Source organism: Alosa alosa, chromosome 1 (genome assembly GCF_017589495.1).
Source record: "Alosa alosa isolate M-15738 ecotype Scorff River chromosome 1, AALO_Geno_1.1, whole genome shotgun sequence".
In the NCBI taxonomy this organism is placed as follows: Eukaryota; Metazoa; Chordata; class Actinopteri; order Clupeiformes; family Clupeidae; genus Alosa; species Alosa alosa.
Window position 1 is genome coordinate 11,192,907 of NC_063189.1, and position 25,679 is coordinate 11,218,585.

General features: G+C 42.5%; 1 protein-coding gene across 1 annotated transcript in view; it reads right to left on the bottom strand.

The window, feature by feature from the left end:
- ak5 (adenylate kinase 5) overlaps positions 1-25,679 on the bottom strand; it is a 55,949-nt gene that overhangs the window by 9,390 nt on the left and 20,880 nt on the right. Inside the window, 3 exon segments of the mRNA XM_048261551.1 lie at positions 2,565-2,585; positions 2,587-2,648; positions 10,262-10,352. Coding sequence (XP_048117508.1) covers positions 2,565-2,585; positions 2,587-2,648; positions 10,262-10,352 — 174 coding nt within the window.

The following is a 25,679-nucleotide window of genomic DNA, read 5'->3' on the forward strand; positions in this document are numbered from 1 at the left end:
CAGCACAAGCAGCCTGGTCACCAAACACTTATATATTCACATTCTCTGGAACGTTCTATATTTGCATTGAACAACAACAACAAAATATAAGACGATCACATGATGACACACAAGCCAAGTAGATGACATCTACTGGGGTGGGATGAGTGCAATAGGATAATTGTAGCCACGGGCAGTGCTCTCGTGAGGGGGTGAAATATATCTATGGTAGGAAAAGGGCCGACACAAAAGGAGTTCATTTGGATAACAAGTGGGCTTGGGCATGGGCGGGCAGTGGGGTGGGCATGGGCGGGCAGTGGGGTGGGCATGATGTGGGGTGGCCTGCCGCCTGGCTGAGCTCAGATGGAGACACAGGGACTCGCTGTGCCGGCAGGGGTCCATGGGTGGTGACAGATGACAGAGTCACTGTGTGGGCGAGTGAGGCTGGTGGAGAGGCTGTTTTCTGTTTGTGGTGTGTGTGTGTGTGTGTGTGTGTGTGTGTGTGTGTGTGTGTGTGTGGTGTGGGGGGGGGGGGTTCCACAGAGTGTTTGTGTGGTATAAGGAATATACATGCATGTGTGTGGTGGTGGTTAAAGTTGAACACACCCTCATTAATCCACACAGACATTCTCCCTGTCTGGACCTTCAAGCACACACAGAATCATGCATACAGAGAGACCCACAAGCACACTGTTTGAGACACACACACAAACACACACACACACACACACACACACACACACAGACACACACAGAGAGAGAGAGGCACAGCTGTGTGATGCTATTCGACAATGCCTTGGCCTTCAAAAACAGAGGAGATTCAGGGATGCAGCTGTGGTTTCAAAGAGACAGGCCTAAGCTGCCTTGCTCACTCTCTCCCCACCCGTCTGGAACCAAACAAGGCTCACATCTAAAAAAGCAAGGGACTTGGAAAGAGAGGAGTGGTGCTCTGGCCAGCGTTGCATGGCTCAAATGAGTTGTGAGGCTTTAAGAGCTCTGGGCAGTGGCACTCAGCATCCAAGTGCGTGCAGGCTCAACTGATTAGTTCTGAAGGGTGGGCCATTACTGCAAGCTGTTTGGAGGCACACACACTGAGTCACATTAAACAAGACCATTCCATGTGCACTGGAGAGACGAACCTACCAAAAAGACAATAGGCCTGGATAACGAAGCAGTCAACAGAATAACCAGGTGATCTGTCTGTCAGGCTGCGTACAGTACACCTGAGTTTCTGATCATTCTACATTATCCATTAGATGACGATGCTGTTCACTACATAACAATATAATATGTACATCACCCAAAATCAAAAGCAAGCTGAAGAGTCAGGTATGAAGTGTGCTGTAAAATGTCAAAGTGCAGATGGTCTGAGTTCACTGATGTTTCATGTTACCAGATTACATCTAAACAAGGCATTCGGATTTTACAAAAATGTCTGTGTTGTTGAGTTCACGTTGTTCCTCTCGGTTGTTATCTACTGGTAAGCAACTAATAATCTTAAATAGACAAGCAGGAGGTCAGTGCTGGTGTCATCTCCTTGTAGGGAGACCTGATGATGATGTGATAATTCTCTGTGATGGATGAAACAGCCTCTATAGGTGTAAATGGGTCCCATTTGGAGCTCAAGGACACAGGCACCATGTGGCAAAGTGGCCAGCGACAGGTCTTTGGCTGAGGAGTTCAAATGTGCTAGAACTGGCGTTGGGTTTAAGAATGGGTTGGCCGCACTGGCACGGTGAGTCATTGCCATTGTCTCATTTGTACAGCTCACGGAAATAATTGGACAATTATTGTATATATAGGAGGATGGTAGGGTTTAATTGGACACTGAATGTACAGTCTGGACCAGGGCACTTCAGAGGAATCAGCTTGTTATAGACTTAATGTGTGGAGGCAGAAAAGGAGCAGCCGTACACACAAATGAGCTGATAAATAAAAAATAAAAAAACATTCAAAGTTACACTGAATTCAAAAGGGGGCTTGGGTGGCCGGAATTGAACCCATCAATTCACTGTACAGCAGATGTTGGTTTAAAATATCACAGCAATTTGTCTTCCTGAGCAGGTCAACAATTGGTGGTCACCATTTAAGTAACAAAGTGTAGTTGAATGCATGGATATTTGTGCAATAGCAGGGTACAGGTGATTGCTTGCTGTGCAGGTGGTCTTCTCCGGTTGAGCTCCACTCTCAGTTACTCTCTCTCTCTTTCTCTCTCTCTCCACTCTTTTCAAATGGGTGGCAATCTGAATACTTACATGAATGTGATTCCAGACGTTTTTGATCAATCCTAATAGAAGCTTAAATGCCAAAGGGGACATAACCATTACGCCTCATGGGAGATACAATGAAGCTATATTTCATCAATGTATTACATGTACATATTCTAAAGTGGTCTGATACAAGCAGCATGCAGGCAGAGAGAGGGGAGAGTTGTAAACAACAGACAGAAGAGAGTTGTAAAACAACAGACAGAAGAGAGTTGTAAAACAACAGACAGAAGAGAGTTGTAAAACAACAGATTGCTACATGTGATGTATGTCACACAAAGCATGCGCATGTGTCACAGAAATGAATGCTACACTTACCTGCTCATCAAATTTGGGAGGGCTCGTCTGCCTCTGTTAGGCTTGTGGTGTCTGACAGCAAACTAAGGTCAAGCTCACTGGGACCTGCAGAGAGCGAGACAGAGAGACAGACAGACAGACAGAGACAGACAGACAGAGGAGAGGCATTACCTTAATGGACGTAGCACTGAGAGCAGAGAGGAAGTAAGGCTGTGCTGATTCACTTAAGACACCCCAGGCTCCTTTGCATCACAGAGAACGACACTCATGCAGAGGAGAGTGACTAATCTTAAAACATGACGGCCCTGACGAGAGGCATCTGTAGATTATTAACACTCCACAAGAAGCAGTTAATACATTCTCAGTGCCTCAAGGTTAGTCTTTAAGTGGACTGGAGGAGATGCATTCAAAGATAAGTTTATGATTGATGAGGAACATGAGGTGGCAAGGGATTCATTCTATTCTATTGCTAACAAATAATGAATGGAATATATTCCTTTGAACTAATGACACCATGGGGTCTATTTCGCACTGTAGAGAAATTGACTTTGTAACTCGCGCTTTTGTCTTTCCTATTTTGCAGTCAGCGCATATTGGAATTTTCCCTCCACAGGTACATGTGCGTAGCCTGACGAGCCAGACCCACATTAAAATGTAGGGTCTGGGCACTCACCGTTCGCAGTGCTCAGTCCGAGGGGCGGGATAATCAGTTGTCTTTCAAATTCCCTCTGCACGCAATAGGACAGCGGCAGCGCTATGAGTCTCATGCGTTTCCCACCAGCGGAGCTAGTTGGCTAGTTCAAACGTTTGCCAACTTAATAAAAGCTTAACTCCTGTCACACTGTTCGCCAGCAGCAACATCCATCTTATTTGTTTTCAAGTAGCAGGGAATTCAAGCCAAACCGTTGCAACTCTGCCATCAATCATTATGTTAAGCCCACCTAACGACTCTATACACGATTTCATTGGCCTGATTAAGTTTCGATTTCTGGAGCTCACAAGCCAACGGAGAGTTGCTAGACTAGCCCTGGCAGCGGGCGCGTCTAGATTTCTAGGCTAACATGTGCGCCCATGGGGGCGTTTCAGCGAAAAGAGGGGGCGTGTTCCGGCACAAACGGTCCCGGTTGATATTTTGCAGTTTCAGAAAACAATTCCGCCACAGACCAGGAACAACTGGTCTAAAGTCAGTGGCGCAAATTCAAATGCTATTTTAAGGGCGCATGCAGGAATGAATGCTATGCACACTGATCTACAGACACCCTGTGCACAGATGGAAACATTCAAAGCCTTGATAATATTTGTCCGTTTCCCGGGTTTGTTCGTGCATTGGTCAACTAAACATTTAGTAGCCTATATAGTACATCTACATGCAATATCTTTACAACAACAACGCCTAATTACGACCTATTAATTTGGACAACTTTATACAGCCCTATAAAGGCTAAAGTTACCTTTAGTTTTGTTCCAATGTACCGTTGTGTATGGCTTTAAACATCGTGTGCGCTTTAACATCAGCCTATAAGCATTATTCCAGCTGCGCTAGGGTTTTGACAAGCACCACAATTTTGCCTACCTTGTTGTAGCCCATCTGAAATAACTCCAAGCGTTGCTATGTTCCCTCCATCCTTTCGTTGTTTTCAAAAAACGTTTTATATTCATGATGACCTTGAAGTCTTGAGTTTGTGAATTCGCTTAAATAAACTTATTATGTGCTGTTAACCAGCAACCATAGACAGTAAAAGAAAGCAGCAAGTAGCCTTGGCTACAATTTCTGTAGTTGCTGCGTCCATTCATTGTTATTCTCTCTCCTGCTCAAACAAAAGTTGTGCGTGCATTAAGTTGACGATAACGTATTTACAAATTCTACTTTACATAAAATATTGTAAATAGCCTATTGTCATGCAGTTAATGGGATACTGTGCAGAGTTGGAAAGTTAGGTCAACTTGGAAACTGTTTCTGTTGCCTGATGGTAAGGTATAGCCGTAGCTTTACACCTGCAGGAGCGATTGCTTGGGCGCCTGTGTTGTGCAATGCACTTTGCTCCTCTCATCTACTGTATACGACGGCAGTTCCAATTTCTCCAAACCATACATAATTACAAGGACAAATATTGCTACACGAGGGAAATCAGTGTGGTGTCCTATGTGAAAAAATAGGTATAAATCTAGTGTACACATTTTCACGAATCACGGATGTGTTGATGACATAAAGTAGGAAATATTAGAGGACTTAATGAGACATGATGTTGAACTGCATGCCAATGCCATTTAACCCAAATGCACCAGCAGCAGCACGGGAGAGGAGCTATCTGACAGATCTGCATTGTCTATAGTGAGGTAGATTACATTGCAAAAATATCACCATGCATTCATAACCTCGTGATTCAGTGAGAATGATCCCAAAACATCGGAAAGTGACATTTCTGTATTACATTTTGTCAAGAGGAAAAATCAATAGCAAACTGTTCCCAACTGACTATAGCGCTGTGAACCATTCCTGGCTGCGCCTGGCAATTCCGCCATCATAATAGCAATCCGCTATGGAACAAGCATGCCTATTGTTAAAGGGAATGTGAGATGACGCTCTGATTGGTTTATTGCAGCTTACGCCCAAACCACACCCATGATTAATGTAGCTACTTCAGACCACCCCATTTTAGATTTGCGTCAGGCGCAACAGTCATTAACCCACTGGTAAAATAGAAACAGCGCCCAAGATCCGTTCATTCAATTGCGCTAAAGTGCACGATAGAGCCCCATAAGTTGCAAATTTCCCTTGTCTCTTGAGAATTTAGGAGAAATGTTGCATTGTGGGTCATTCTTCATGCTTAATACGGCCCTTTTGTGGAATCCAGTCTTGTTTCTCACTCCCTTGTGTCTCTTATTCTTCAGTTTTTCACTGGGACATGATGCCTTTGAACAGACACATCTACAACAACTGCACACCTGCAACAACAAACCCAACAACTGGCTCAGATACTCTTTACTTCAGGCTCTGAATGGCAACCAGTCTTATGCATTCATTGTTACCATACTTGCCATGCCATTTCATTTGCTGCACTTAATGACAAGCCCAAGCAGAGATTATTAATGCTCTGTGGTTATGGAGGCATGTGTAGACTTTGATCTTCACTACTGTTGCAAATCCTGTTTTGGGCATGCAAAATGATGTAAAATTGCAAAGTGAAACCTCTATGATAAGTGATTATCCTATATGATAAGTAGGCTGTGCTACAAATGTTGGCCATCCCCCAAAAAAATATGTTTCCTTTCAGATTCTAGCTATTTTTACAAGGCAAAAGAGCAGAATCCGATTCAGCACTTTGCTCCAAAAATCAGCCACATCTCAAGATGACATGTTTTTCTTCCGGGCGAAGATGACGGCATGTCAGAGAATGGCCTTGACTGTCCACGCCAGAGAAGTCCTGTCTGCAGTCTGCTGTCCCGTAATGCCAGAGCTGTTGTTATGCACTCTGCAGTATATTTATGTCATATAAAACCCCAACACACACACACACACACACACACACACACACACACACACACACACACACACACACACACACACATACAAACAAAACACACATACAGAGAGATATCCACCACCTGGTACTGTCATTCATTTATCTGCCATTAGGGACAGCTTCCACAGTAATCTCCACCAAAACTTATCCTGTGGAGGGGGTCAAGTGAGCAATTTAACAGAGTGCATGAGCTGCCCAAACCACTAAAGGGCCTGCTGTGCTTTTATCCCTTTGTTTTCTCTCTGTCATTCTCCCACACTCTCAATCTCTTTAGATTAGCAATTATCCAAGAAATGGCTTCCTTTAGGGAGAATGCAAACTGCGTGGTGGGGAAATTAAAGTGATGGAGGTTCTCAGAGTGTCCCTTTTAAAAACAGTGCTGTCACACCTGGGGCCCTGAGGCCACTGGAGAGAGGCTCTCGCCACCGTTTCACAAGTAAACCCTTTACAAGCCAAAGAGAGAGGCACCAGCTGAGAGAGAGGCCCCCACACACACACACACACCACTACTCCTCATGCATATCACATAGAGAATACTGGGGGCGACCGAGAGGGTGCGTGACACACAGCAACAATGCCCACACTGCCTTCACTCTGCTGCCAACCAGCCTGCCAACTGGAGTACAGAGATGATCACCCACAGCCGGGGGTCTGTTGTGCCCACCGCAGAGAGCTTTTAAGGAGGCTAAACCTGCTGAAACCCGCTGCTCAGTACACTACCAGATAGCATAGCACCAACAACACCATCATCACCTCCATCCCCAAGTCACTGTGAAGGGATGAGGGCTGGGAGAGAGGCTCACTCTTCATTTCCTGAGGAATGAGAGTTGGCATGCGTCCCTCCCCTGCATCTCTCAAGCGAGATATAGAACTTGCAAAGCTCTCAAATCCTCAGATATGGTATTGCTTTTTATCTTGAGCACTGAGGGATGCAGAGATACAAATGATCCCAGAAGCCGAGGCCTGTGACACACTGATGTCTGCTTCACACACACAATTATGGATCAAACGTGGAGTTTTCACAGATGGCATATATACAGTATATACTATATGTGTGTGTATGTGTGTGTATATATATACAGTATGTGTGTGTGTCTGAGTGTGTGTGTGTGTGTGTGTACATTATATATGTTTATTATACAGCTCTTCACAATATGCTAGTAGAACGCTCTATTGACTTGAATGGGATTTCCCACGTTCTACGGTAAATTATTTTTAATTATTTCTAATACTGATAGTTCCGGTCCTTGATTGTGATTAGCTGAATAGCGTTCGATGCCGTAAGCATAAACATACACCTTGACCGCATTTCGTTCTATATTACTGTGCTACCATAACTTGATACAAAAGTTAAAGCTGCAGTTGATAAGATTTTTTTGATCATATTCACTGAAACCGACACTATGCTCCGACATCAGCCGGTTTTAGAAAAAAAAAACAAAAAAAAAAACAGCACTTCTACCTCCACCTGAGCCTGTTATTTGTTTTGCAAAAATCCATAGCTCCCGGTTCTTCTGGTCCAATCAGAGCAGGGCTGTGTGAGATCTGACTGTCAATCACAGTCTGGTGCAGTCTGGTGCGCACTGACGAGCACAAACTTGATGAGAGGGTGCTTGGTGGTAGTGGGGGAGGGTTCCCCTCAATCTGTCGGACTTACCAACTGCAGCTTTAAAGTAGTTACGTCTCAACGTTGCTTGGCAACCATTCTTGGTGGAAGAATGATTATCTATCTGGGGACTTATTTTCCCAATAATGACTGGCATTCTATACATTATCCATTATATGTTGTGCTACTACCTTAGGAACCATGCAATCTGGCAGCTGAATGCATACACACAGAAAGCACAGTAGGAACAGTATGCATGCATGTCATGATCAATGATCAATGATCAATGGGGTATGCACATAAGCCATCACTGAAGTGCCTCAGGGTCATCTCAGATATTCCTGTGCACTGTCCTCGCAGTCATGAACAGGAGAAGGGCTTTTGAGATCTCTACGTGTGGTCTGCTACTTGCTATGCCTGAGGCAGAAGGGTTGACACTAGAGATGTAACCCTTTAGCTGAGTGTATGTGTGTGTGTACACTTTGTGTGTGTGTGTGTGTGTGTGTGTGTGTGTGTGTGTGTGTGTGTGTGTGTGTGTGTGTGTGTATGTGTGTGTGTGTGCATCAAGCGCAGCCCATTGCCTGGTCAAGAGCCACGTAGCCTCCGCTGCACCAGGGTCATCCATAAATCTGTCTGTCTAAGCTAGTCCTGCATCATCACCCTGCCCACTTCCCCCACAAAAACAGCTAGACTGGAGTAGCCCTTATTCCCTAAAATGTATAGTAAGAGTGTGTATGTGTATAATAATATTATATAATCAAAGCCATATGTAATTACTAGTACCCTTCAACAACATTGTCTAGATAGATCCATTACTGACTTTTGTCTGTCTGTGTGTCTGCTTTGTACAGCCAACAAGCTCAATGAAACCTACTGGATGGGGTACAGTTTGAAAATGAGTCCATACTAACAGCAAAGACATTGTGTTGGTCACTGGTGAACTGGCACTTTGTGTGTGGTGGGGTGACTGTGGGTGTGCACTGCCAGAGAATTTATGATGTATAAGAATATACATGTGTCTACAATATGTCTCTTGTTTAACATATAAATGCCTCATTGCCAGTATATCAAGAGCACAACGGATATCACGTGTACACTGCTAAAACTTACCTCTTTCTTTCATAAAATGTCACCCTTTCTAATTACTGATTCAAAGAACGTATCCACAATTAGATTTAATTATAGATTTGATTGAATAAAAATGATTTCAAAGGATTTTATCTATGTTTAATTGACAAATGCACATGCCTTCATCTGTAAAGTCTATACTTTCAAATGTTAATCAAACATTAAAAAAATGGACACTGGAGTTTCATTTGTTATTATAAATTCGGAACCTCCTTTTCACACTAATTACATAATGCATTAGAACAATCCACCTATATTATAATTACATCACTTGGAGATATTGCTGAAATAATTATGTAAATATCCACAGACCTGCGAGCTGAATAAGAAAATTAACTCTGCTTAGAGCCTGACCTTCGTATCAGTCAATTGATGGCCGTGGTCAGACCCCATCTCCATACTCTCTATCGATCTCACACTACTCCTCTCCCTGCATGACCCCCACTATAGACATCCTTTCCTGCTGCACCACAAACAACGACGGGAGGAGATGAGCTGAGAAAATAAATAAATAAAAAACAAGACAGAGAATTTCTTCAGCTCTTCTTCTCCATATCTAACTCCCCCATTAATCATTGACACTCTGTGGGGCAGTTCATTCAACCCTGCAAGATTCTCTCACCACCCACTCACAACTCCAGCCCTGCCGTCACCATCACCCTGGCCACCCCCGTCTCCCCTCTCCATCCTGCAGGAGGCTGCCGCTACACAGAGTCTTGGCCTAACTTGTCATGCCTCTCAGTGCGTTCTCCCAGCTCCCTCGGTCAGCCCTGTCCAAGCCAAGGTCAGCCACTGGACGAGACACACTCGTGCTCCTCATCAGAATGTAGCCGGGTCATGTGTTCTGGCTCCCTGAGCCTCATAATCGTGCATATACAGGAAATGCAGGACAACCACCCACAGTTGATGGTTGCAAGCTGCAGTGGCGGAACTGTGCATGGTGTCCTAACAGCACAGCTTCACACTTACCTCCCTCTTCCATTATGTGCCAGACACTTAGCACTGCCTTCAGACACTAATCCATCAGAACCCTGCTGTTATGGCTCGTGTTACTCTTGTGCCATTGGTTAAAGGAGGAGGATTGGAGAATTTTATAAAAAGCACTTGAGATTTTATAAACTTATTGGATTAGATAAAACTTTACTATTTCATTATTTATCATTTATGTCAAGTGTCATGACACAACAGACGCCACTGAATCAGATCAGCTCTTCACCCAAACGCTGAATGTAAATTTGGAGGCCAGTCAGTCATAGTAGCTTTCAGTGGTTGGTTTATCGTTCGTTTGCTTTCTTTGTCATTGCCTGGAACACACCATTCACAACTGTAGTGCAATATTGAGAACACCTTGTACCTTGGGATGCTACCATTTCCATATGGGTTTATGCATTGCCCTAGAACTGGTGCATGATAATGTATGCATTGACTGTTCCAAAGCCTGTAAGGGCATTAATATGTACCTGCCACTGGTTCTTTGGTGGGAAAGAGCTTGTTGTCCACAGTCAGGCTGATGTCAAAGAAGACGTCCTCCTCATCCCTGTCAGCATCTAGCTGTGTTGGCAGGAAAGAAAAAAGTAATGTCACGATCAGTTATCAAGATCAGTTATCCAGACCACTACACAGATCTGTCACAGATGGACACAGGGAGGAGGTCTGTCTCTCTGTCTCTCTAGCTCTTCCTCACCATCCAGTTTTCTATTGAGTTCATCTGAGGGAGCATCCTTCTGCCTACTGTTCTCAAGATGACCTTAAAATTTTACATTTCTTTGAGCTTACAAATGTCTTTGACATGTTCAATTTTCAATGTCAAAACCCCACTCACAACAGACCTTGATGATCCCACCCATCTTTCACCCATGGCTGAGTTTATTGAAGGACAGCTTGTTCCACTAGTGATCTTACGTAGTCGGTGTACACACTGGCATTTTGATGGCACTTCACAAGGTTACTGCAAGAGCATGCCATATACCCCACAGAAATACACACACACAGAAAACCATGTTAAAATGACCTCCCCCATCACACCTCCCCATTCACGTCTTCCCTGGTTTCTATGACAACAGACTAAAAGAGCTTCTTTGTGGCATGTGCTGTGGAGGCCTGTCTCCCTATGGTAGGCTCCCGGAAGTGCCGTACCTGTTTCACTGAGCTCAGAAGAAGATTGAGATCAGTGGTCTGGTCTTCATTACCGGAATGTTCTAACTGGCAATATGACTTCTGTGCAGCTTTAAAGGTTTTACCTTAAAACATTCCACAATTAGCTAGAAAATAATGATCATTTTGATGTAATGACAGAAATGGGTGTTGTCTGTTGCCCATATATGCCAAAGTTAGCATGTAGTAATCAGCTAGCTCCATACCGAACTCTTGTCATACCACTTGGCACCTCAAGGCTGCGTGCTCAGTCCGCTGCTCTTCACCCTGCTGACGCATGACTGCACTGCAACCTACAGCAACAATCACATAGTGAAATTTGCTGACGACACAACTCTGGTGGGTCTCATCACCAAGGGCAACGAGACTCAATACAGGCTGGAGGTCGACTATCTGACCACGTGGTGCAGGGACAACAACCTCCTGCTGAACGTCAGCAAGACCAAAGAGATTGTTGTTGACTTCCGGAGAGGTCACACCCAACACCTGCCACTGACCATCGACGGTGCTGTGGTGGAGAGAGCGAGCAGCACCAAATTCCTGGGGGTGCACATCAGTGAAGACCTCTCCTGGACCACCAACACTGCATCACTGGCGAAGAGAGCTCAGCGCAGCCTGTACTTCCTGCGGAAACTCAGGCGAGCAAGTGCTCCACCAGCCATCATGACCACATTCTACCGAGGCACCATTGAGAGCATCCTCTCCAGCTGTATCGCTGTGTGGGCGGAAGCTGCACTGAATACAACAGGAAAGCCCTGCAGCGCATAGTGAACACAACTGGAAGGATTATTGATGCTTCACTCCCTCCCTGAAGGACATTTACACCACCCACCTCACCTGCAAGGCGACCAAAATTGTGAGTGATGCAAGTCACCCCGCTCACAATCTGTTTGATCTACTGCCCTCTGGGAAGAGGTACAGAAGCCTCGCGCCTCCCGCACTACCAGACTCACCAACAGCTTCATACACCAAGCTGTAAGGATGCTGAACTCTCTCCCTCCTCTCCCCCCTCCACCCTCAGCTACATAACATCCTAACATCCTGGACATTGGACCCACAATGACCGCCTGCACTACTCCACTTGCACACTTTACAACTTGGTTTACAACTTGGTTTGTTGTCCTGAAAACACAACACTTCTGCTGCTCTTACATAACTTGCACCACTATGCCACTTTCTTTCTTACTTAGGTCAAACAGAACTACCCAAGCCTTTTATTGGCCTGACTTTGCACTAGTATTTTATTGACTGTCTATGCACAATTTCAACCAAATTTTGCTGCTCTTATTTTTTCATTATTATATGTGCCCTCTTATTTACTTATTTACTTACTTTTTTGTTTACTTGAATGTTATGTTTGTCTGTGGACCTAAATTGGTAAAATATGTCTTGTCTTCACCGTGGGATAGTGAGAAACGTAATTTCGATCTCTTTGTATGCCTGGAACATGTGAAGAAATTGACAATAAAGCTGACTTTGACTTTGAAGAGGAGCAGCAAACTCTCAAAGTCAAGCCATCATGTCGGTCTTCTGAATTCTGACACCTGTGGCAGCTACAGTGTAGGCCTACCTGTTGCACATGAATCACTGTTTAGATGGGATTTCAAACTAAACCTGGGCTAGGTATGACAGGATATAGTTGATTTTATTCCCCATTTGTAAAGCAATGAGATGAACAGAAACAGTTTATTTGTTTATGTAAGCCTAAATCTGGGGAAAACAAGCCACACATCTGAAACCATATGATGGATAATGTGCTAATGAGACAAAGAAAAGCTGGGAGGCTGCTTTAGGCATGTTTGGGTGGACAAACAGAGCTCTGAGGAGAGGTGCCTTTGACAGCAGATGTAGCATCCTTTAAGCAGGTTAATTGAAAGAGCACTTAAGAGGCTCTGGCCACCGAGTCTCATCACACAGTCTCTTGTGGTGGTGGTGCAGAGGAGCCAATGCTGTGGAAAGCCCAGGTGGTGGTTGATGAAGACGGTCTCTCTTGGAAAGAAAGGGTGACTTCAATCAAGCCTCACAACAAAGAAAAAAAAACTAGACTGTTATCTGTGTGGCTGGCTGCTGCAAACCCGGCTTAAGCTTGAAAGTATCTGGGTCTGGCTGTCAGAGGTTTTCAGTCGAATGAGAGAGTCAATTAAAATTGAACCCCCCCCCCCAAGACACACACACACCAAATATTCAATGCGACATCAACGTCATAAGCACCAGGGAAGGTGTCTGAAGTTTGCCGACATGTCGTCGGCTAAACAAGACAGCGCTTTTTCATGCTTCCTGTGTTCCAGGAAGGCTGAGCTCCAACTATAAACATTCCAGTACCTGGGTAAGGCCATTTTATTTAGTTTGGTTTTGTGATGTCAAAGGTCATGATCTTTCACCTGACATTTACACCTCAAATCTCTTTCCTCTGCAGTAGCCTACATTATATTGTGTTCAGAAAGGGTAATTTCTTCGTGCTTCTGCGGACATCTGGTGTGTCTACGCGAAGGGACAGTACTAGTAAAGGAGGATCGCTGAACGAAACGTTAGTCACTTAATGCTGTGCACCTATGCATTAAAACTTAGAAATAAGTAGACATCTGCGTTGCTCCGGCAATCCTCCTTTACTACTACATCATGTTGGGTTTGCATGGACCCTTTCAAGAGAGTTCCATTATCAGCATCATAGCTGGCCCCACAAGACTTCCGTTTTAACATTCCATATGTTATCTTAATGCAGAGGAAGTAGATTGGGGCCCAAATAGAACGTTCAAGCATTGTTTTTGTTTTTATTGTTGAAAGAGTCTATACAGTTACATGGTCTTTTAATAGCTAGTCCATTTTTCTTGCAAGCAGTAATTCTATGAAGTGTCAGTACACCCATATGCATCCAACTCTCCAAACTGAGTATACTGCAGTGCTGGAATAAAACTTGCCATCACATCCTTCCCAGATCTCTACATGCTGCTGAGTACTATCTAGTGTCCCAGGTAAGCTATTTAACCGTTAAGGAGGTGTGCTAATGCTTCACATCTTCAACAGGATCGCAGAACTCAATGGTGTAAGTGTTTACCATTAATAATAATAATAATAATAATAATAATAATAATAATAATAATAATCTTTATTTATATAGCACTTTTCAAGCATTGAGCACAAAGTGCTTACAGATTGCCGAGTGTGGAGTAACATGCACTGGAAATTCACAATTTCGTCGCCGTTTTTAAAAAAACATAGTCCAGTCAATACAACTTCATTTCAATTTCGAAAGAAATACTGGACTATGTTTTTTTTTTTTTTTTTTTAAAACGAAATTGTGAATTTCAGAGCTGCATACTCCACACTCGCAATCGATCCTACGGACTTTCCCCTAAAGATGCCAGCTGCAGCAGCAACATTTCGAAAGGTACTGGCTTGATGAAATTCATTCTGGACTCTCTATCCGACCACATAAAGACCTCGGGATACTTCGGTTTGGCTTTAGGGACCCTCTACTCACTACCACGTAAGTGTAATGTTGTTTGGAACTGTAGAAGAGGCGTTTTGTAGCTGCGAAATGACTTGCCCTGGTCACTTCCAGGCTAACGAGTTTTGACAAAAACGGTAAAATCGAACTTTCTCAAAACACATCCAAATGACATGATTTTGATGTCAACTCAACGTATGTACTCCCAATCATCCGTAAATTGATCTAAAGTGCATTTTACTCCGGATAATTCCTTTAACTTAGTAGTCCAGTTGGTTGCATCTAGTTAAGCAGCTGAATAGTCCAAGGGCAATGATGAAGGCGCACAGCTGTGTCCAACCCGGAGGATTTAACGTTTTCCTGGCAGTCTGGAGAGCACTGGAAGCAATGAACACTCTGAAGTCGTAGGTGATCCTACAGATCAGCAACTCGGTGAACATTGACAGCGACCGTTTGTTGTTCAGTGAGATCGCTGTCGTCAGAGTTCTTTAAACTTCCTTCTAACGTTAACGTTAGCCTAGTCAATCCAGACTCCAGGCAGCAGAGCATGGCAGCTCGCAGGTCAATCCAGTGGTCGCGGCAGCTGAGAAATCCCTTTCCGAAGCGCAGCGCCGTTCACGGATGGAGTACACCAGAGGCCCAGGACAAAAGCCAACGCCAACGTTAGCCATGGCTAGGTCCTCAGCCCTTAACGTCACAGCATCAACAGACTTGTCAGCAAATGAAGGACTAAGAATAACACAAAAACTACCCAAAAATAACACAAATAAAGAGAGAATACATTTAACTAGACAAAAAAATAAATAAAAAATAAACAGAACATTACATAAAATTACGAACATTACATAAAAACAAACAAAAACATGATGCCAGACGGAGCGGCGTGTCTCGCCAGCGTCCCCGTAACCTAGCACCTAAGCTCCCCACTGCGCCATAGTGGGAGGCATTAACGGATTAGCAGATAAAAATACAAAATAATTTCCTGTCCATGAAACCAACTGTTTCACACTGGAATTGAAACCTGACACACAGGGAAAAGTTCACAGTTCAGACCAAATGTACTGGTCCTCCTGTTTTCCTGTGTGTCCTTCCACTGCTAAAAAGTAGGCTAGGCCTAATGGAATAGATATAGAGAGATATAAATAGATAGATATAGAGATATAATAGGGATTCACTAAATCAATGAATCAATAAAGAAACATTCAAACTACAAACTACATAGTTCTTCACTCATGCCGTGTTGACTGGATGATTTTGGATCCAATATCACTTTATTAATTACATACTATAGTGCATACTGCATGTATGGACAACTGGCATATTATACTGTCATGTTGCCATCAGTAACTTGACATATTGAAAGCATGTGGTTACTGACAGCTGTCATAGTATTGAGCATGTTGAAACAATATGGTTAAATCATTACAAACTGCCAAGATCACTATATGCCAATAAAATTGTCAGTCTTCGAGAATTGCATATAGTGAAGTGGCACCACATATATGGTGTTCAATATGATGTTCAGAATACTTCTGAAGTGGCACCACAGAATATACTAGTATAATATACTAGAAACTACTATGAGATCCATATTTATCCTGATACTTTAAGCAGTACGATGTAGTTTTGGTCTAAAACTAGCGAGCTTTAACAAAGATTGTTAAGGCGGAGCAAGATATTTCATCAGGAGCCACTTCCGGGAACCCGGATCGCATGAGGGGGGGTCAAAATCCCCCTTTATGCAGAGCAGAGGCAGCGACTGCTCCATTGAAGTCTATGGCCATAGCTCAGAATTTCACCACATATGCTAAGGTCTTGGTTCTATAGAGTTAAGAATGTGAATTTTGGGCACGTTTTCATGATCCTCAAACCCTTCTGAACATTTCAGGTACATTTTTAGCATTTTTGAGCATTCCAGTCTGGTGAAAATCGACTTTATATCAGGTGAGCGCCGGTTATTTATGCCGCTGCTGTTGGCGGTTGCAACGTACGCTCATCAATACGTCATCGACACGCCTCTTTATGCAGACAGGATTCGATCCCCATTTCGCGCCCATAGACATGAACTACAACAAAGTATCTTTGGCTTTAACACCATTCAGTCTTATTGGCACTGCATGTCTTCCTACCAAGAACACAGAACAGTGTATCCTGGATGGCAGGTTGGAATGACACAGATGTCTGTCCTTTCCATGACTGTATATCATCCAAATTAATTTGAAGATGACACCAAAAAAAGATCCCATTTGTATACCTCACAAATGGATGAATATAGACCCTTTCAACAATAAAAACAAAAACAATGCTTGAACGTTCTATTTGGTTCCCAATCATTTTGCATTTTCCTATCTATGACACATTCCATTATAACCTATCAAACATGCCCCCTGCTGTTTGAGTTCCCCTTCTTAATATTTCCCACTGTCAGTAGCCACCCTGTGTGTGTGTTCCTTCACATTATCATCACAGACCCCTCTCGGCTCAATCAGACACTCATTACCTCTCTGGGACATATGAGGGAAGCAGATGTTTTAAACATGAGAGATGGCCCTGACCAACCTAAAGAGGGCCTCAGAGTGTTGCTCAGCTTAGTAGGAAGGTTATAAAGAGTTCCAAGTGTGGGGGTTTATATAGTTGAAACAACTTCACTTCTCACCAAAGTCACTGGGTTAACAATATATTTGGTCCGATTTTAGCTTTGATTCAATTGGCCTTGACAAACTTTAGAATCTGGCTAAATTCCTGTCACTCAAATCGGTTGACAGTTTGTCTTGCTAAAGGCTAATACACACAAAGCTGAAGGCACGTACACATACTGAAATAAATATGCTGTGAAATGTGAAGTCGAAGGTCAAAACTGGCCTGCCTGTTAACTTTGAGGGTGTGCTTGCATAGATATGTGTGTGAGTGTGTGTGTGTCTCTGTGTGTCTTAACATTATACCAATGGCTTTGGATAACCCCTAGCTCGTAATTGTAACATAACTCCCAGAAACTCACTTGTACAGATTAACAGAGCAGATAAGCATGTCTGATGGTTATCTACATTGAAATTGCAATGTGATTAAAGTGACACATCTGCAACTCTCTCTAATTAAAAAAAACTATATAAGGTTAAAGATAGCTTACAGCAATTTCACAATCACCACACAAGGATGTGGGATGCCTTTTCTAACAACAGATTAATAACCAATAAAATGAATGGCTGTGATATATTAGACAACTGTCTCCTCTGTATGACTATTCATTCTAGCTATCTGTTCTATTTTACCCAAAACACCAAGTTAATGAATATATTGCTTTCTCTCTAGGGCCAATGCATAATGTAATTGCGAGACGTTATTACACCTATTAGTTACAGACACACTCATCTCCAGAATGGCTCTGAAGGACAAATTTAATTTCAGTGCTCCCATGAAAATGAAAACTGTAGCACTAACTTCAACACCACTGTGTGTATATTACAACTGATATTTTGACAGTGGAATAGGTAATACATTATCAGTGGTCATCATTATAACACATAAGATTAAAAAAATAATCTAATGCCCTTATCATCTCCCTATGTATATTAAAATATGTGTGTGTGTGGGGGTTCTGCAATCACACTAACAGTAACAATCTTACTATATAGTATGAAGGGGACAAGTTGACAAAATGAAGTACGAAGGGGTAAGGTTGACTTCAAGTCAAATACAGTATGTTAAACTATTATCATTATCTGGATAAAGGTTCCCTTTAGGGCAAAGAAGGGATCACTGACTATGACATCTGACATCTTTTCCCATGCATAAGACAATTTCTTCACTTCAGCAGACTGACTTAATAACACATAGGCACAATGCCCTTGTGTTTGAAAAACAATGTTGTTGTAAATTTGATATCCCTTTGCAGACAATACATGTTACATGCATGATATTACATCAAATATGTAGGTTTAGGCCATATAGCCTACATACTATCACTTATACACTGTACACTGACTGTCCACTAAAGCGTGATGCTCTCTTGACTTCACTGAATACATAGTTTGTTAAATAGTCGGAGAAGGTCGTGTGTTCAAAGTCTTTAGTCCCTTGTGCTAAGAAGAAAGTGTGAAAGCAGAAGCCACAACATTTTTCTTCAAATTTAAATGCCACTTTCAGGGTAAGGAGGAATGATATCCTCAGTAGTATTTACTGTAGATGGATTTTGGATGAATAGTTGAGCAAGGATTCTCTGATCTCTGAGCAAGGATCAACTCTGATTCTCAAGTTTTTTCTAAACACCATGATGACAGGATGGCCTATCCTGATATAAAATGTTACATTCAATCTTTAACTCCCAGAAGTCTAACCTTTAACAGACAACATTTACAACAACATAACTACAGCTTTTGGAAGTTATCTTTCTGAGAATGATGAATGGCTCAACATAAAATATGACATTTAGATATGTCAACTATGGCTAGACAAAAAGAATGCAATGTAAAATAATGACTCATAGGCTGAGCAGAACAATAATAGTTGACTATGATGCCTACAGAGAACTCAGTTTAACTGCCGATCTTAATCTGTACGATAATGTTAGACAGCTAAAATTTGGAACAAAATTTTAGGCCTTTAGAGCCATGCTGTTTCACCCAACTGACTTGGCACAGATGCTGCAGAGGTACAATGAGGCGGGACTGCAAACCTGCTGAGTAATTTATCAAATGTGAGAGCTGGCACTAATACCATACATTATGTTTACCACTTACAGTTTGATGGATGGCATGATACAGTACAGCACATTCTGAAGCAGCAGAGGCTGTAATCATGTAAAAGGCTAGGATGAGAACACCCTCAAGGACACAGATGAAAAATGGCCCTATCTCATGCTCTAATCCAGAATATTGTGGTGAATTTGAACATTGGTTCAAAATCTTTAATCGGGATTGCACATTTAATTTAGCAGATAGCTAAACTAAGTTTAAGACATAAAGCCGACTGTGTTTGAATATTGAGCCATAAATATGAAACACAATCCTATTGAGCTTTGCAGCCTTGGAGTAAAAATAGTAAATAGTAAAAATACTAACAAATAGTAAATAGTAAAAATTACACACAATGTAATAGTACATACAGTAAAAGCATAAAAGGGCAATAGTTTAAGAGTGTTTCAAAAGTAATAATTAAAACACAAAGAATGAAAGGATGAAACAACATAGAATGATTATACTAGTCAAGCACCCAGTGAACAGCAGCACTCAATGGAGATTTTTTAAGTAGTCCCGAAACTGTGAACGCACATGTTTCCTTTCAGGGCCACAGGGCTCGACAATCCCCTTAATGGAGTATTAACACCCACATAGTTAACAAAGTTACAGAACTGTAACTCGAGCCGTAAAGTTACACTATATGTAACTGACTATGCCCGATCTGTCTATTCTGTTAGAATGACAGGGCAACTACTTCACAGAATCCCCCTTTGAAGGCAATTCTCTGACTTACTGGAAGCCAATGCAGGGACATAAGTATTGGACTAATGTGGTCAGTTCTTTTAGTTTTCCTGAGAACCCTAGCCGCTGCATTTTGTCATCTGAAGCTGTTTGGTAGTCTTTTTAGGAAGGCCTGTGAGTAACCCATTGCAGTAGTCAACCCTACTGGAGATGAATGCATTAATACGTTTTTCTACATCATGTTTTAACATTAGCCCTCTAAGTTTGGAAATGTTTTTGAGGTGGTAAAAAGCTGATTTAGTTATTGCTTTCATGTGGCTGTTTAAATTTAGATCACTGTCAATTATAACACCAATATCAAGTTTTTCTTCCTTTTTCTACCAAATATAATTAATGCTCTTGACTCATTCTTTTGTTAATCAATACAGGAATAGAGAATGTCATGGGCCTACTTGGTCCCGGCATGTTCTCATAACTACTGTCAGTACCATTTCTATTGCATGGACTCCGAAAATATCAAACAACCATATTGCAATCAGTGATTTGATCCCTGCTGTTGTTGTCAGTATTGTCCACTGTACACTCCAATGTTATGTGCCAGCTGAGAATATAACTGCTGAAAGGATTCTTCTGAATGGTAATAGTAATAGTAGCATGATGGTAATAGTAGTTGCTTTTACACACATACACATTTAGACAAACACAGGCACATACACCACATATACTCGGTCACGCAGTCACAGGTAATCCCAGCAGTGCTCCCAATGAAATTCTAATGAAGAAGACAGGTTTTATTAGCCCCTTTCAGTAACAGAGTTCATGAGGACCCTGAGTAATGTGACTCTCCCAAAGTCAGTGGTACTGACATGTTGCTGTCTATAAAATGCTGTCGGCATTACACCTTTTGGTCAGACGTCTGGGAAAGAGGAGGGGTGCCACTTTTACAATCAACCGTCTTTCCTTAGATGAGGCAAATGAACAACAGCCCTGAGCTCGACAAGGCTTTGATTTCTCAGTTTAAAACATCACAAATGGTCTTCCGGTCTCTCTTTCTCCAGAGCTTCTGTCTGTTCACAGCAACCTGTGTCTCTGTTCCACTAGAGAAAGGAGAGGCAGAGCGTAGGAGTTTGTGGAGCAGCATGTGTGTTCTGTCAGAGTGTGAGATGGGGCTGAGCACTCTCACACACATGCACAGACAACCAATTACCACCGGGAAGCTTCCCACTCACATAAGATATGGGTTAAAAACACAAAGATGGAGAGAGAGAGGGAGCGAGAGAGAGAGAAATTGAGAGAGAGAGAGAGAGAGAGAGAGAGAGAGAGAAAGAGTCTGAGGTTTCCTCAGTCAGATCTTCTTAGATATCCACACAGACACACACACACACACAATCCGATGCTAACTTGGATGGATTAAAAATAGATCCCACCGTGGCCATTTGGTTAAACCCTATAATCTAATTTGAGTTCCTTAGTGATGCACATTCATATATTGTTTCATGAAAAAAATCCTTTCACGGCAAAGTAACAGCTAGTATATATCTCTGCACCTTCTTCCTCATCCCTGAAGCAGGGGTTTACTTAGCCCCACCCCCATCTATGACTCTGTCACAAAGGACCGCCCCGTCTATGCCCAAAGATTCTAGGGAGCTACACAGATTATTTCATGATCGCTAAACGTTTGATTCTTTTTAATGTTTTCATCATTCAACTGCGCTTGTATGCAGGCTCTGTCGTTCAGTTGCGTTCGTAAATTGCGGTAATGGGCGAAGAAAGGCAGAGAAAGGTGCAGTTTACACTATGGATTGAAAGTTTGATAAATACGACGGAAACTTGGGTCTGACAGCGTTCGCAATCTGCGGTTGGTCCATGGTGCTGATAACGCTATGTTTGCAAATGTACGTACATCTCTGGCCCTCAGAATTTAATGGTGCACCATGGGAAAATCGGATAGTCAAACCCATGTTTGCACAATAGCTGCAGCAACATTAAAAAACAGTCCTCAACGTTTTTTCATTAATGAAACAGAAATAAATAATAAACAACAAACAAACAACAACAATAACAACAGTATTGCTTGCTGTGCCTGATAATTAGTGATTCAAGACACAGCCCATGACATGTTGAATAACAGAAGTGGTACAAACATCTGACAGTAATAATAAATGTTTGTGGGGAAAGAGTGGAGTTGATGGTGGTGGCAGTGAAGATGCCTCCGAGGAGAGAGGGGGGCCGTGGAGGTGGCATTTAAGAGAGAGAGACGGAGAGAGAGAGAGAGAGAGAGAGAGAGAGAGAGAGAGACAGAGACAGAGACTGAGGCCCAGACTGCTCTGTGGCGGAGGCTGTGCTCATGGGGCTGTGTGACAGCTGATCTGATAGGTCCTCTGTGCTCAGAGCACCGCACTGGGGAAAGAGACAACAAACAGTAAACAGCCCCTGCAGTGCCTGCCTTTCCTGCACTCTGACCGACTATCCATCCATCCACCCATCCAACAGGCACCGCCCTTGAACTTACCTTCAACCCTCCCCCTCCCCCCCCACCACCCAACACACACACATATGCGTCCAAGAGAGAATGAGGGAATGTGAGTAAAGAGAAGCTTGAGATGATGACGGCGAGAACGAACAAGAGGATGGAGTCTGAGATGCAGACAGAGGGAATGGCAGAATGAGAGAGATCCGGTACAAGCACAGACATCTAGAGACAGAGAGCAGAGCATGTCCCAGTTCTCTTTGTCTCACTGACAAGGCAAAGCCCAACACGTTCCGTCTCCCCCGTCTCTTCCTTTATCCACACTCTATATTTCTCTTCAGATATTTGGAGTAAGGTTCACAGAGTCCTCAGGTAAATAGCTGCAGTATATTTAGCGTTCCTGCTCCCGTTCTTGTCTCTCTTTTTTTCTGGCACTTGAGAGGCGAGACGTTTAAGACAAGCTCTTCTTACAGTAATACCAAGTGAAGGGCAGCTGACAGCTGAGCGTGACTGACATAGGCAACGAAGAGAACACGGAAATGACTTACTGACCAGCCCCCCACTGCCTGTTTAAATTGGTACTATCAACACACGTCCACGGATATCAACCAATTCCTGAAGACATTGATGGTTTTAATGACCTAGCAGACACATTTATCTGGGCAGTCCTTTAGGGCACTGATATGATCAGATCAGATCACCTTACTTTGGAAGCCAGGAGCCAGGATCTAATTCTTTTCAGTAGGCTGAATAAACCTGTCCCAGTTTGGAGTACAAACCTCACTGTTTTTTTGGAGGGAGGGAGGTTGGATTGCGGTCATGAGTATTGTTCTCCATGCCCTAGATTGAAATGGGTTGTGGAGCAGGCTGTGGAACTGGCTGTTTGTGAATGCATGCCTGCATTCGTGGAACTGAGGTATTGACTCTGGCTTTGTGCGCTACACTAGGTGCATTTCTGGAGGGCAAACACTAACAGTGAGCATTTAGCAATGAGTAGAAATCAATCTGACTGGAGCTGTAATGGCCGCCGCCGCCGCCGCCTCATTTAAAAGGCCACGCGTGGCAGCTGACGAGCGTCCAGAAAGTTATGTGACAGTAATTAAGTATGAGCGGGCATACATCACTGACTGGAAGGGAGAAAAGAGGAGAGATATGCATAGATATGAAATCTGGGTAAAAGCCTTGGGTCTTCTGGAGCAATAAGAACTGCTGCTGGGGCATTTATCATCACAAAAGGGAGAAGATTGTGTATGTGTGTGTGTGTGTGTGTGTGTGTGTGTTTTTTGTGTGTATGTGAGTGTCTGCATGTATGCGTGTGTGTGTGTCTGCATGTGTGTGTGTCTGTGTGTGTGTTAGCTCTCCTGTGAGTGTGTAATAGGATGCATTTATGTTCAGCTGGGCTTGTGTGCAAATGCCTTAAGGACGGAGTATGATATACTCATACATAGGGGTGGGCGATATATATCGTCTGCGATAATATCGTGATTGTTGTTTTAACGATGTGCCAATTTACATTATCGAGTAGCCTATTTAAAATACTTATGGGGGAAAACACTCAAAATCATGCATTGAAACCCCATACATTCACTAAATCCAGGAGGTGTATGCAAGAGAAGCCCCGTTGCAGCAGACAGTGTCACGTGATCCATAGTGGGTCCACGTTGTCACATGCAGGTCTAATGTTTATTTTGTGTAGCCAGATCAAGACGTAGCCTAGGCTACAAGGGATTTTGTGCAGCTACTTCTGTTCACGTAGCATTGATGAGACAGTCCTTTTTTCTTACATGGTATTGTAAACATTTTAGGTGTAGAAAACATTTGCCTTTGAGTATTTTAGTAGTCAGTTGTAGACAAAGAACTCTACTCATGTAACCCTTTTGTAAATGGACTAAAGTTCACTCTAAATATCTACGTGTATCGATTATGCTAACAGTTAGCATCTCAATGGGATTTCTCATATACATTAGCCATAAGCTAACGCATTAGTTTCTATTCTGTAACTTGGAATGCTAGCCTACATGATTTCTCTTAAACAAAACATCGAAGGGAATAACTGAGATGTACTCTGTTGGTCTGCTTAGTTTTACAGTGAATCCTAAGTAAAGGTTTTTGAAAGGAACTTCAGCTTCAGACTTTCTCTTGAGAAACGGTTAGGCCTAGTCATCTTCTCTAATGTAGCTGGCTAGACCATGTCATTGCCACACACACAAGTGGGGGCAAAATTGGAAATGTGTCATAGAGTGACAATGCATTGGTTGATTTGGTTAAAAAGTCACAGGTTAGGTTATTGGTTATTATTGAATTGATGCTATTCATAAATAACGAGCTGTAAAGTAACTCAGACTTTTACCATTTTTTTTTAAAGGATATCGACTAATTATCGTTATCGTCAAAATTACAAAAAATATTGAGATATTATTTTTTGTCCATATCGCCCACCCCTACTCATACATATTATGTACAGACCTCTTTACATGTGACACACAAGACATGGATGACAAAGCTAGAAATGAACCAGCAAAGGCAACAACAAACGACCCTGACCATTCTCCACAGCGTGCTACACTGGAATTGAGACCCTTTTAAACCAGCTTTCGTCCCCTCTGCCATTGCTGCACTGATGTGAACATGTAAAGAAAAAGCATCACATCTTCTCCCTTAAACAGGTTGAGACGTGACTATCTACATGTTTTGTATATGATGTGATGTTCTTCCATTTGTATCTGGGCTGGGCTGGGGAATTTATGCTATATGTGGTGTGGTGTCTTAGCAATCAAACATACTGATAAGTGAAAAGGATTTATTGTCTTGAAGACAATATAGATCCATCTATAGCTATCTATCTCGGTATAGAACAGCCTATTGAACTTCTGGTGCAGGACTGTTTACTGAAAATGCCAGATGCCAGAGTAAAAAAACCTAGAAAATGTAATTTCAAGGGAATTACCAGTGCATGAAAATATAAACACTTCATATTAACATAAAATGCAAAGTTGGCAGGAGTCAAAGTTGATAACAACTGACAGTTGAAATGTCTGAACAGTTATGAGTAGTTTAAATAGTTAAATTATTTAATAGTGAATTATTTAGTGAGGACATTCATTTTGAAACAGTTGTGGGCAGAGGAAATAGTTGAACAGAATCTGTAGTCTTAAGAGAGCCAGATTGTATGCTTAAAGCCTGAGACAGAGTATATAGTTTAAAAGTTGAATTTAGATAGTGTAATGGATGTTGATAGACATAATGTTGAATGGATGTTGATAGGCAGATTGTTTAATAGATGTTGGTGGATAGTTTAATGGGTGGATGACTGAATGGTTTGAAGAGGATAAATGGATACAAAGTTGGATGGAATGTGCCTTATATCCTTGTAGAATGGAGAGACACAG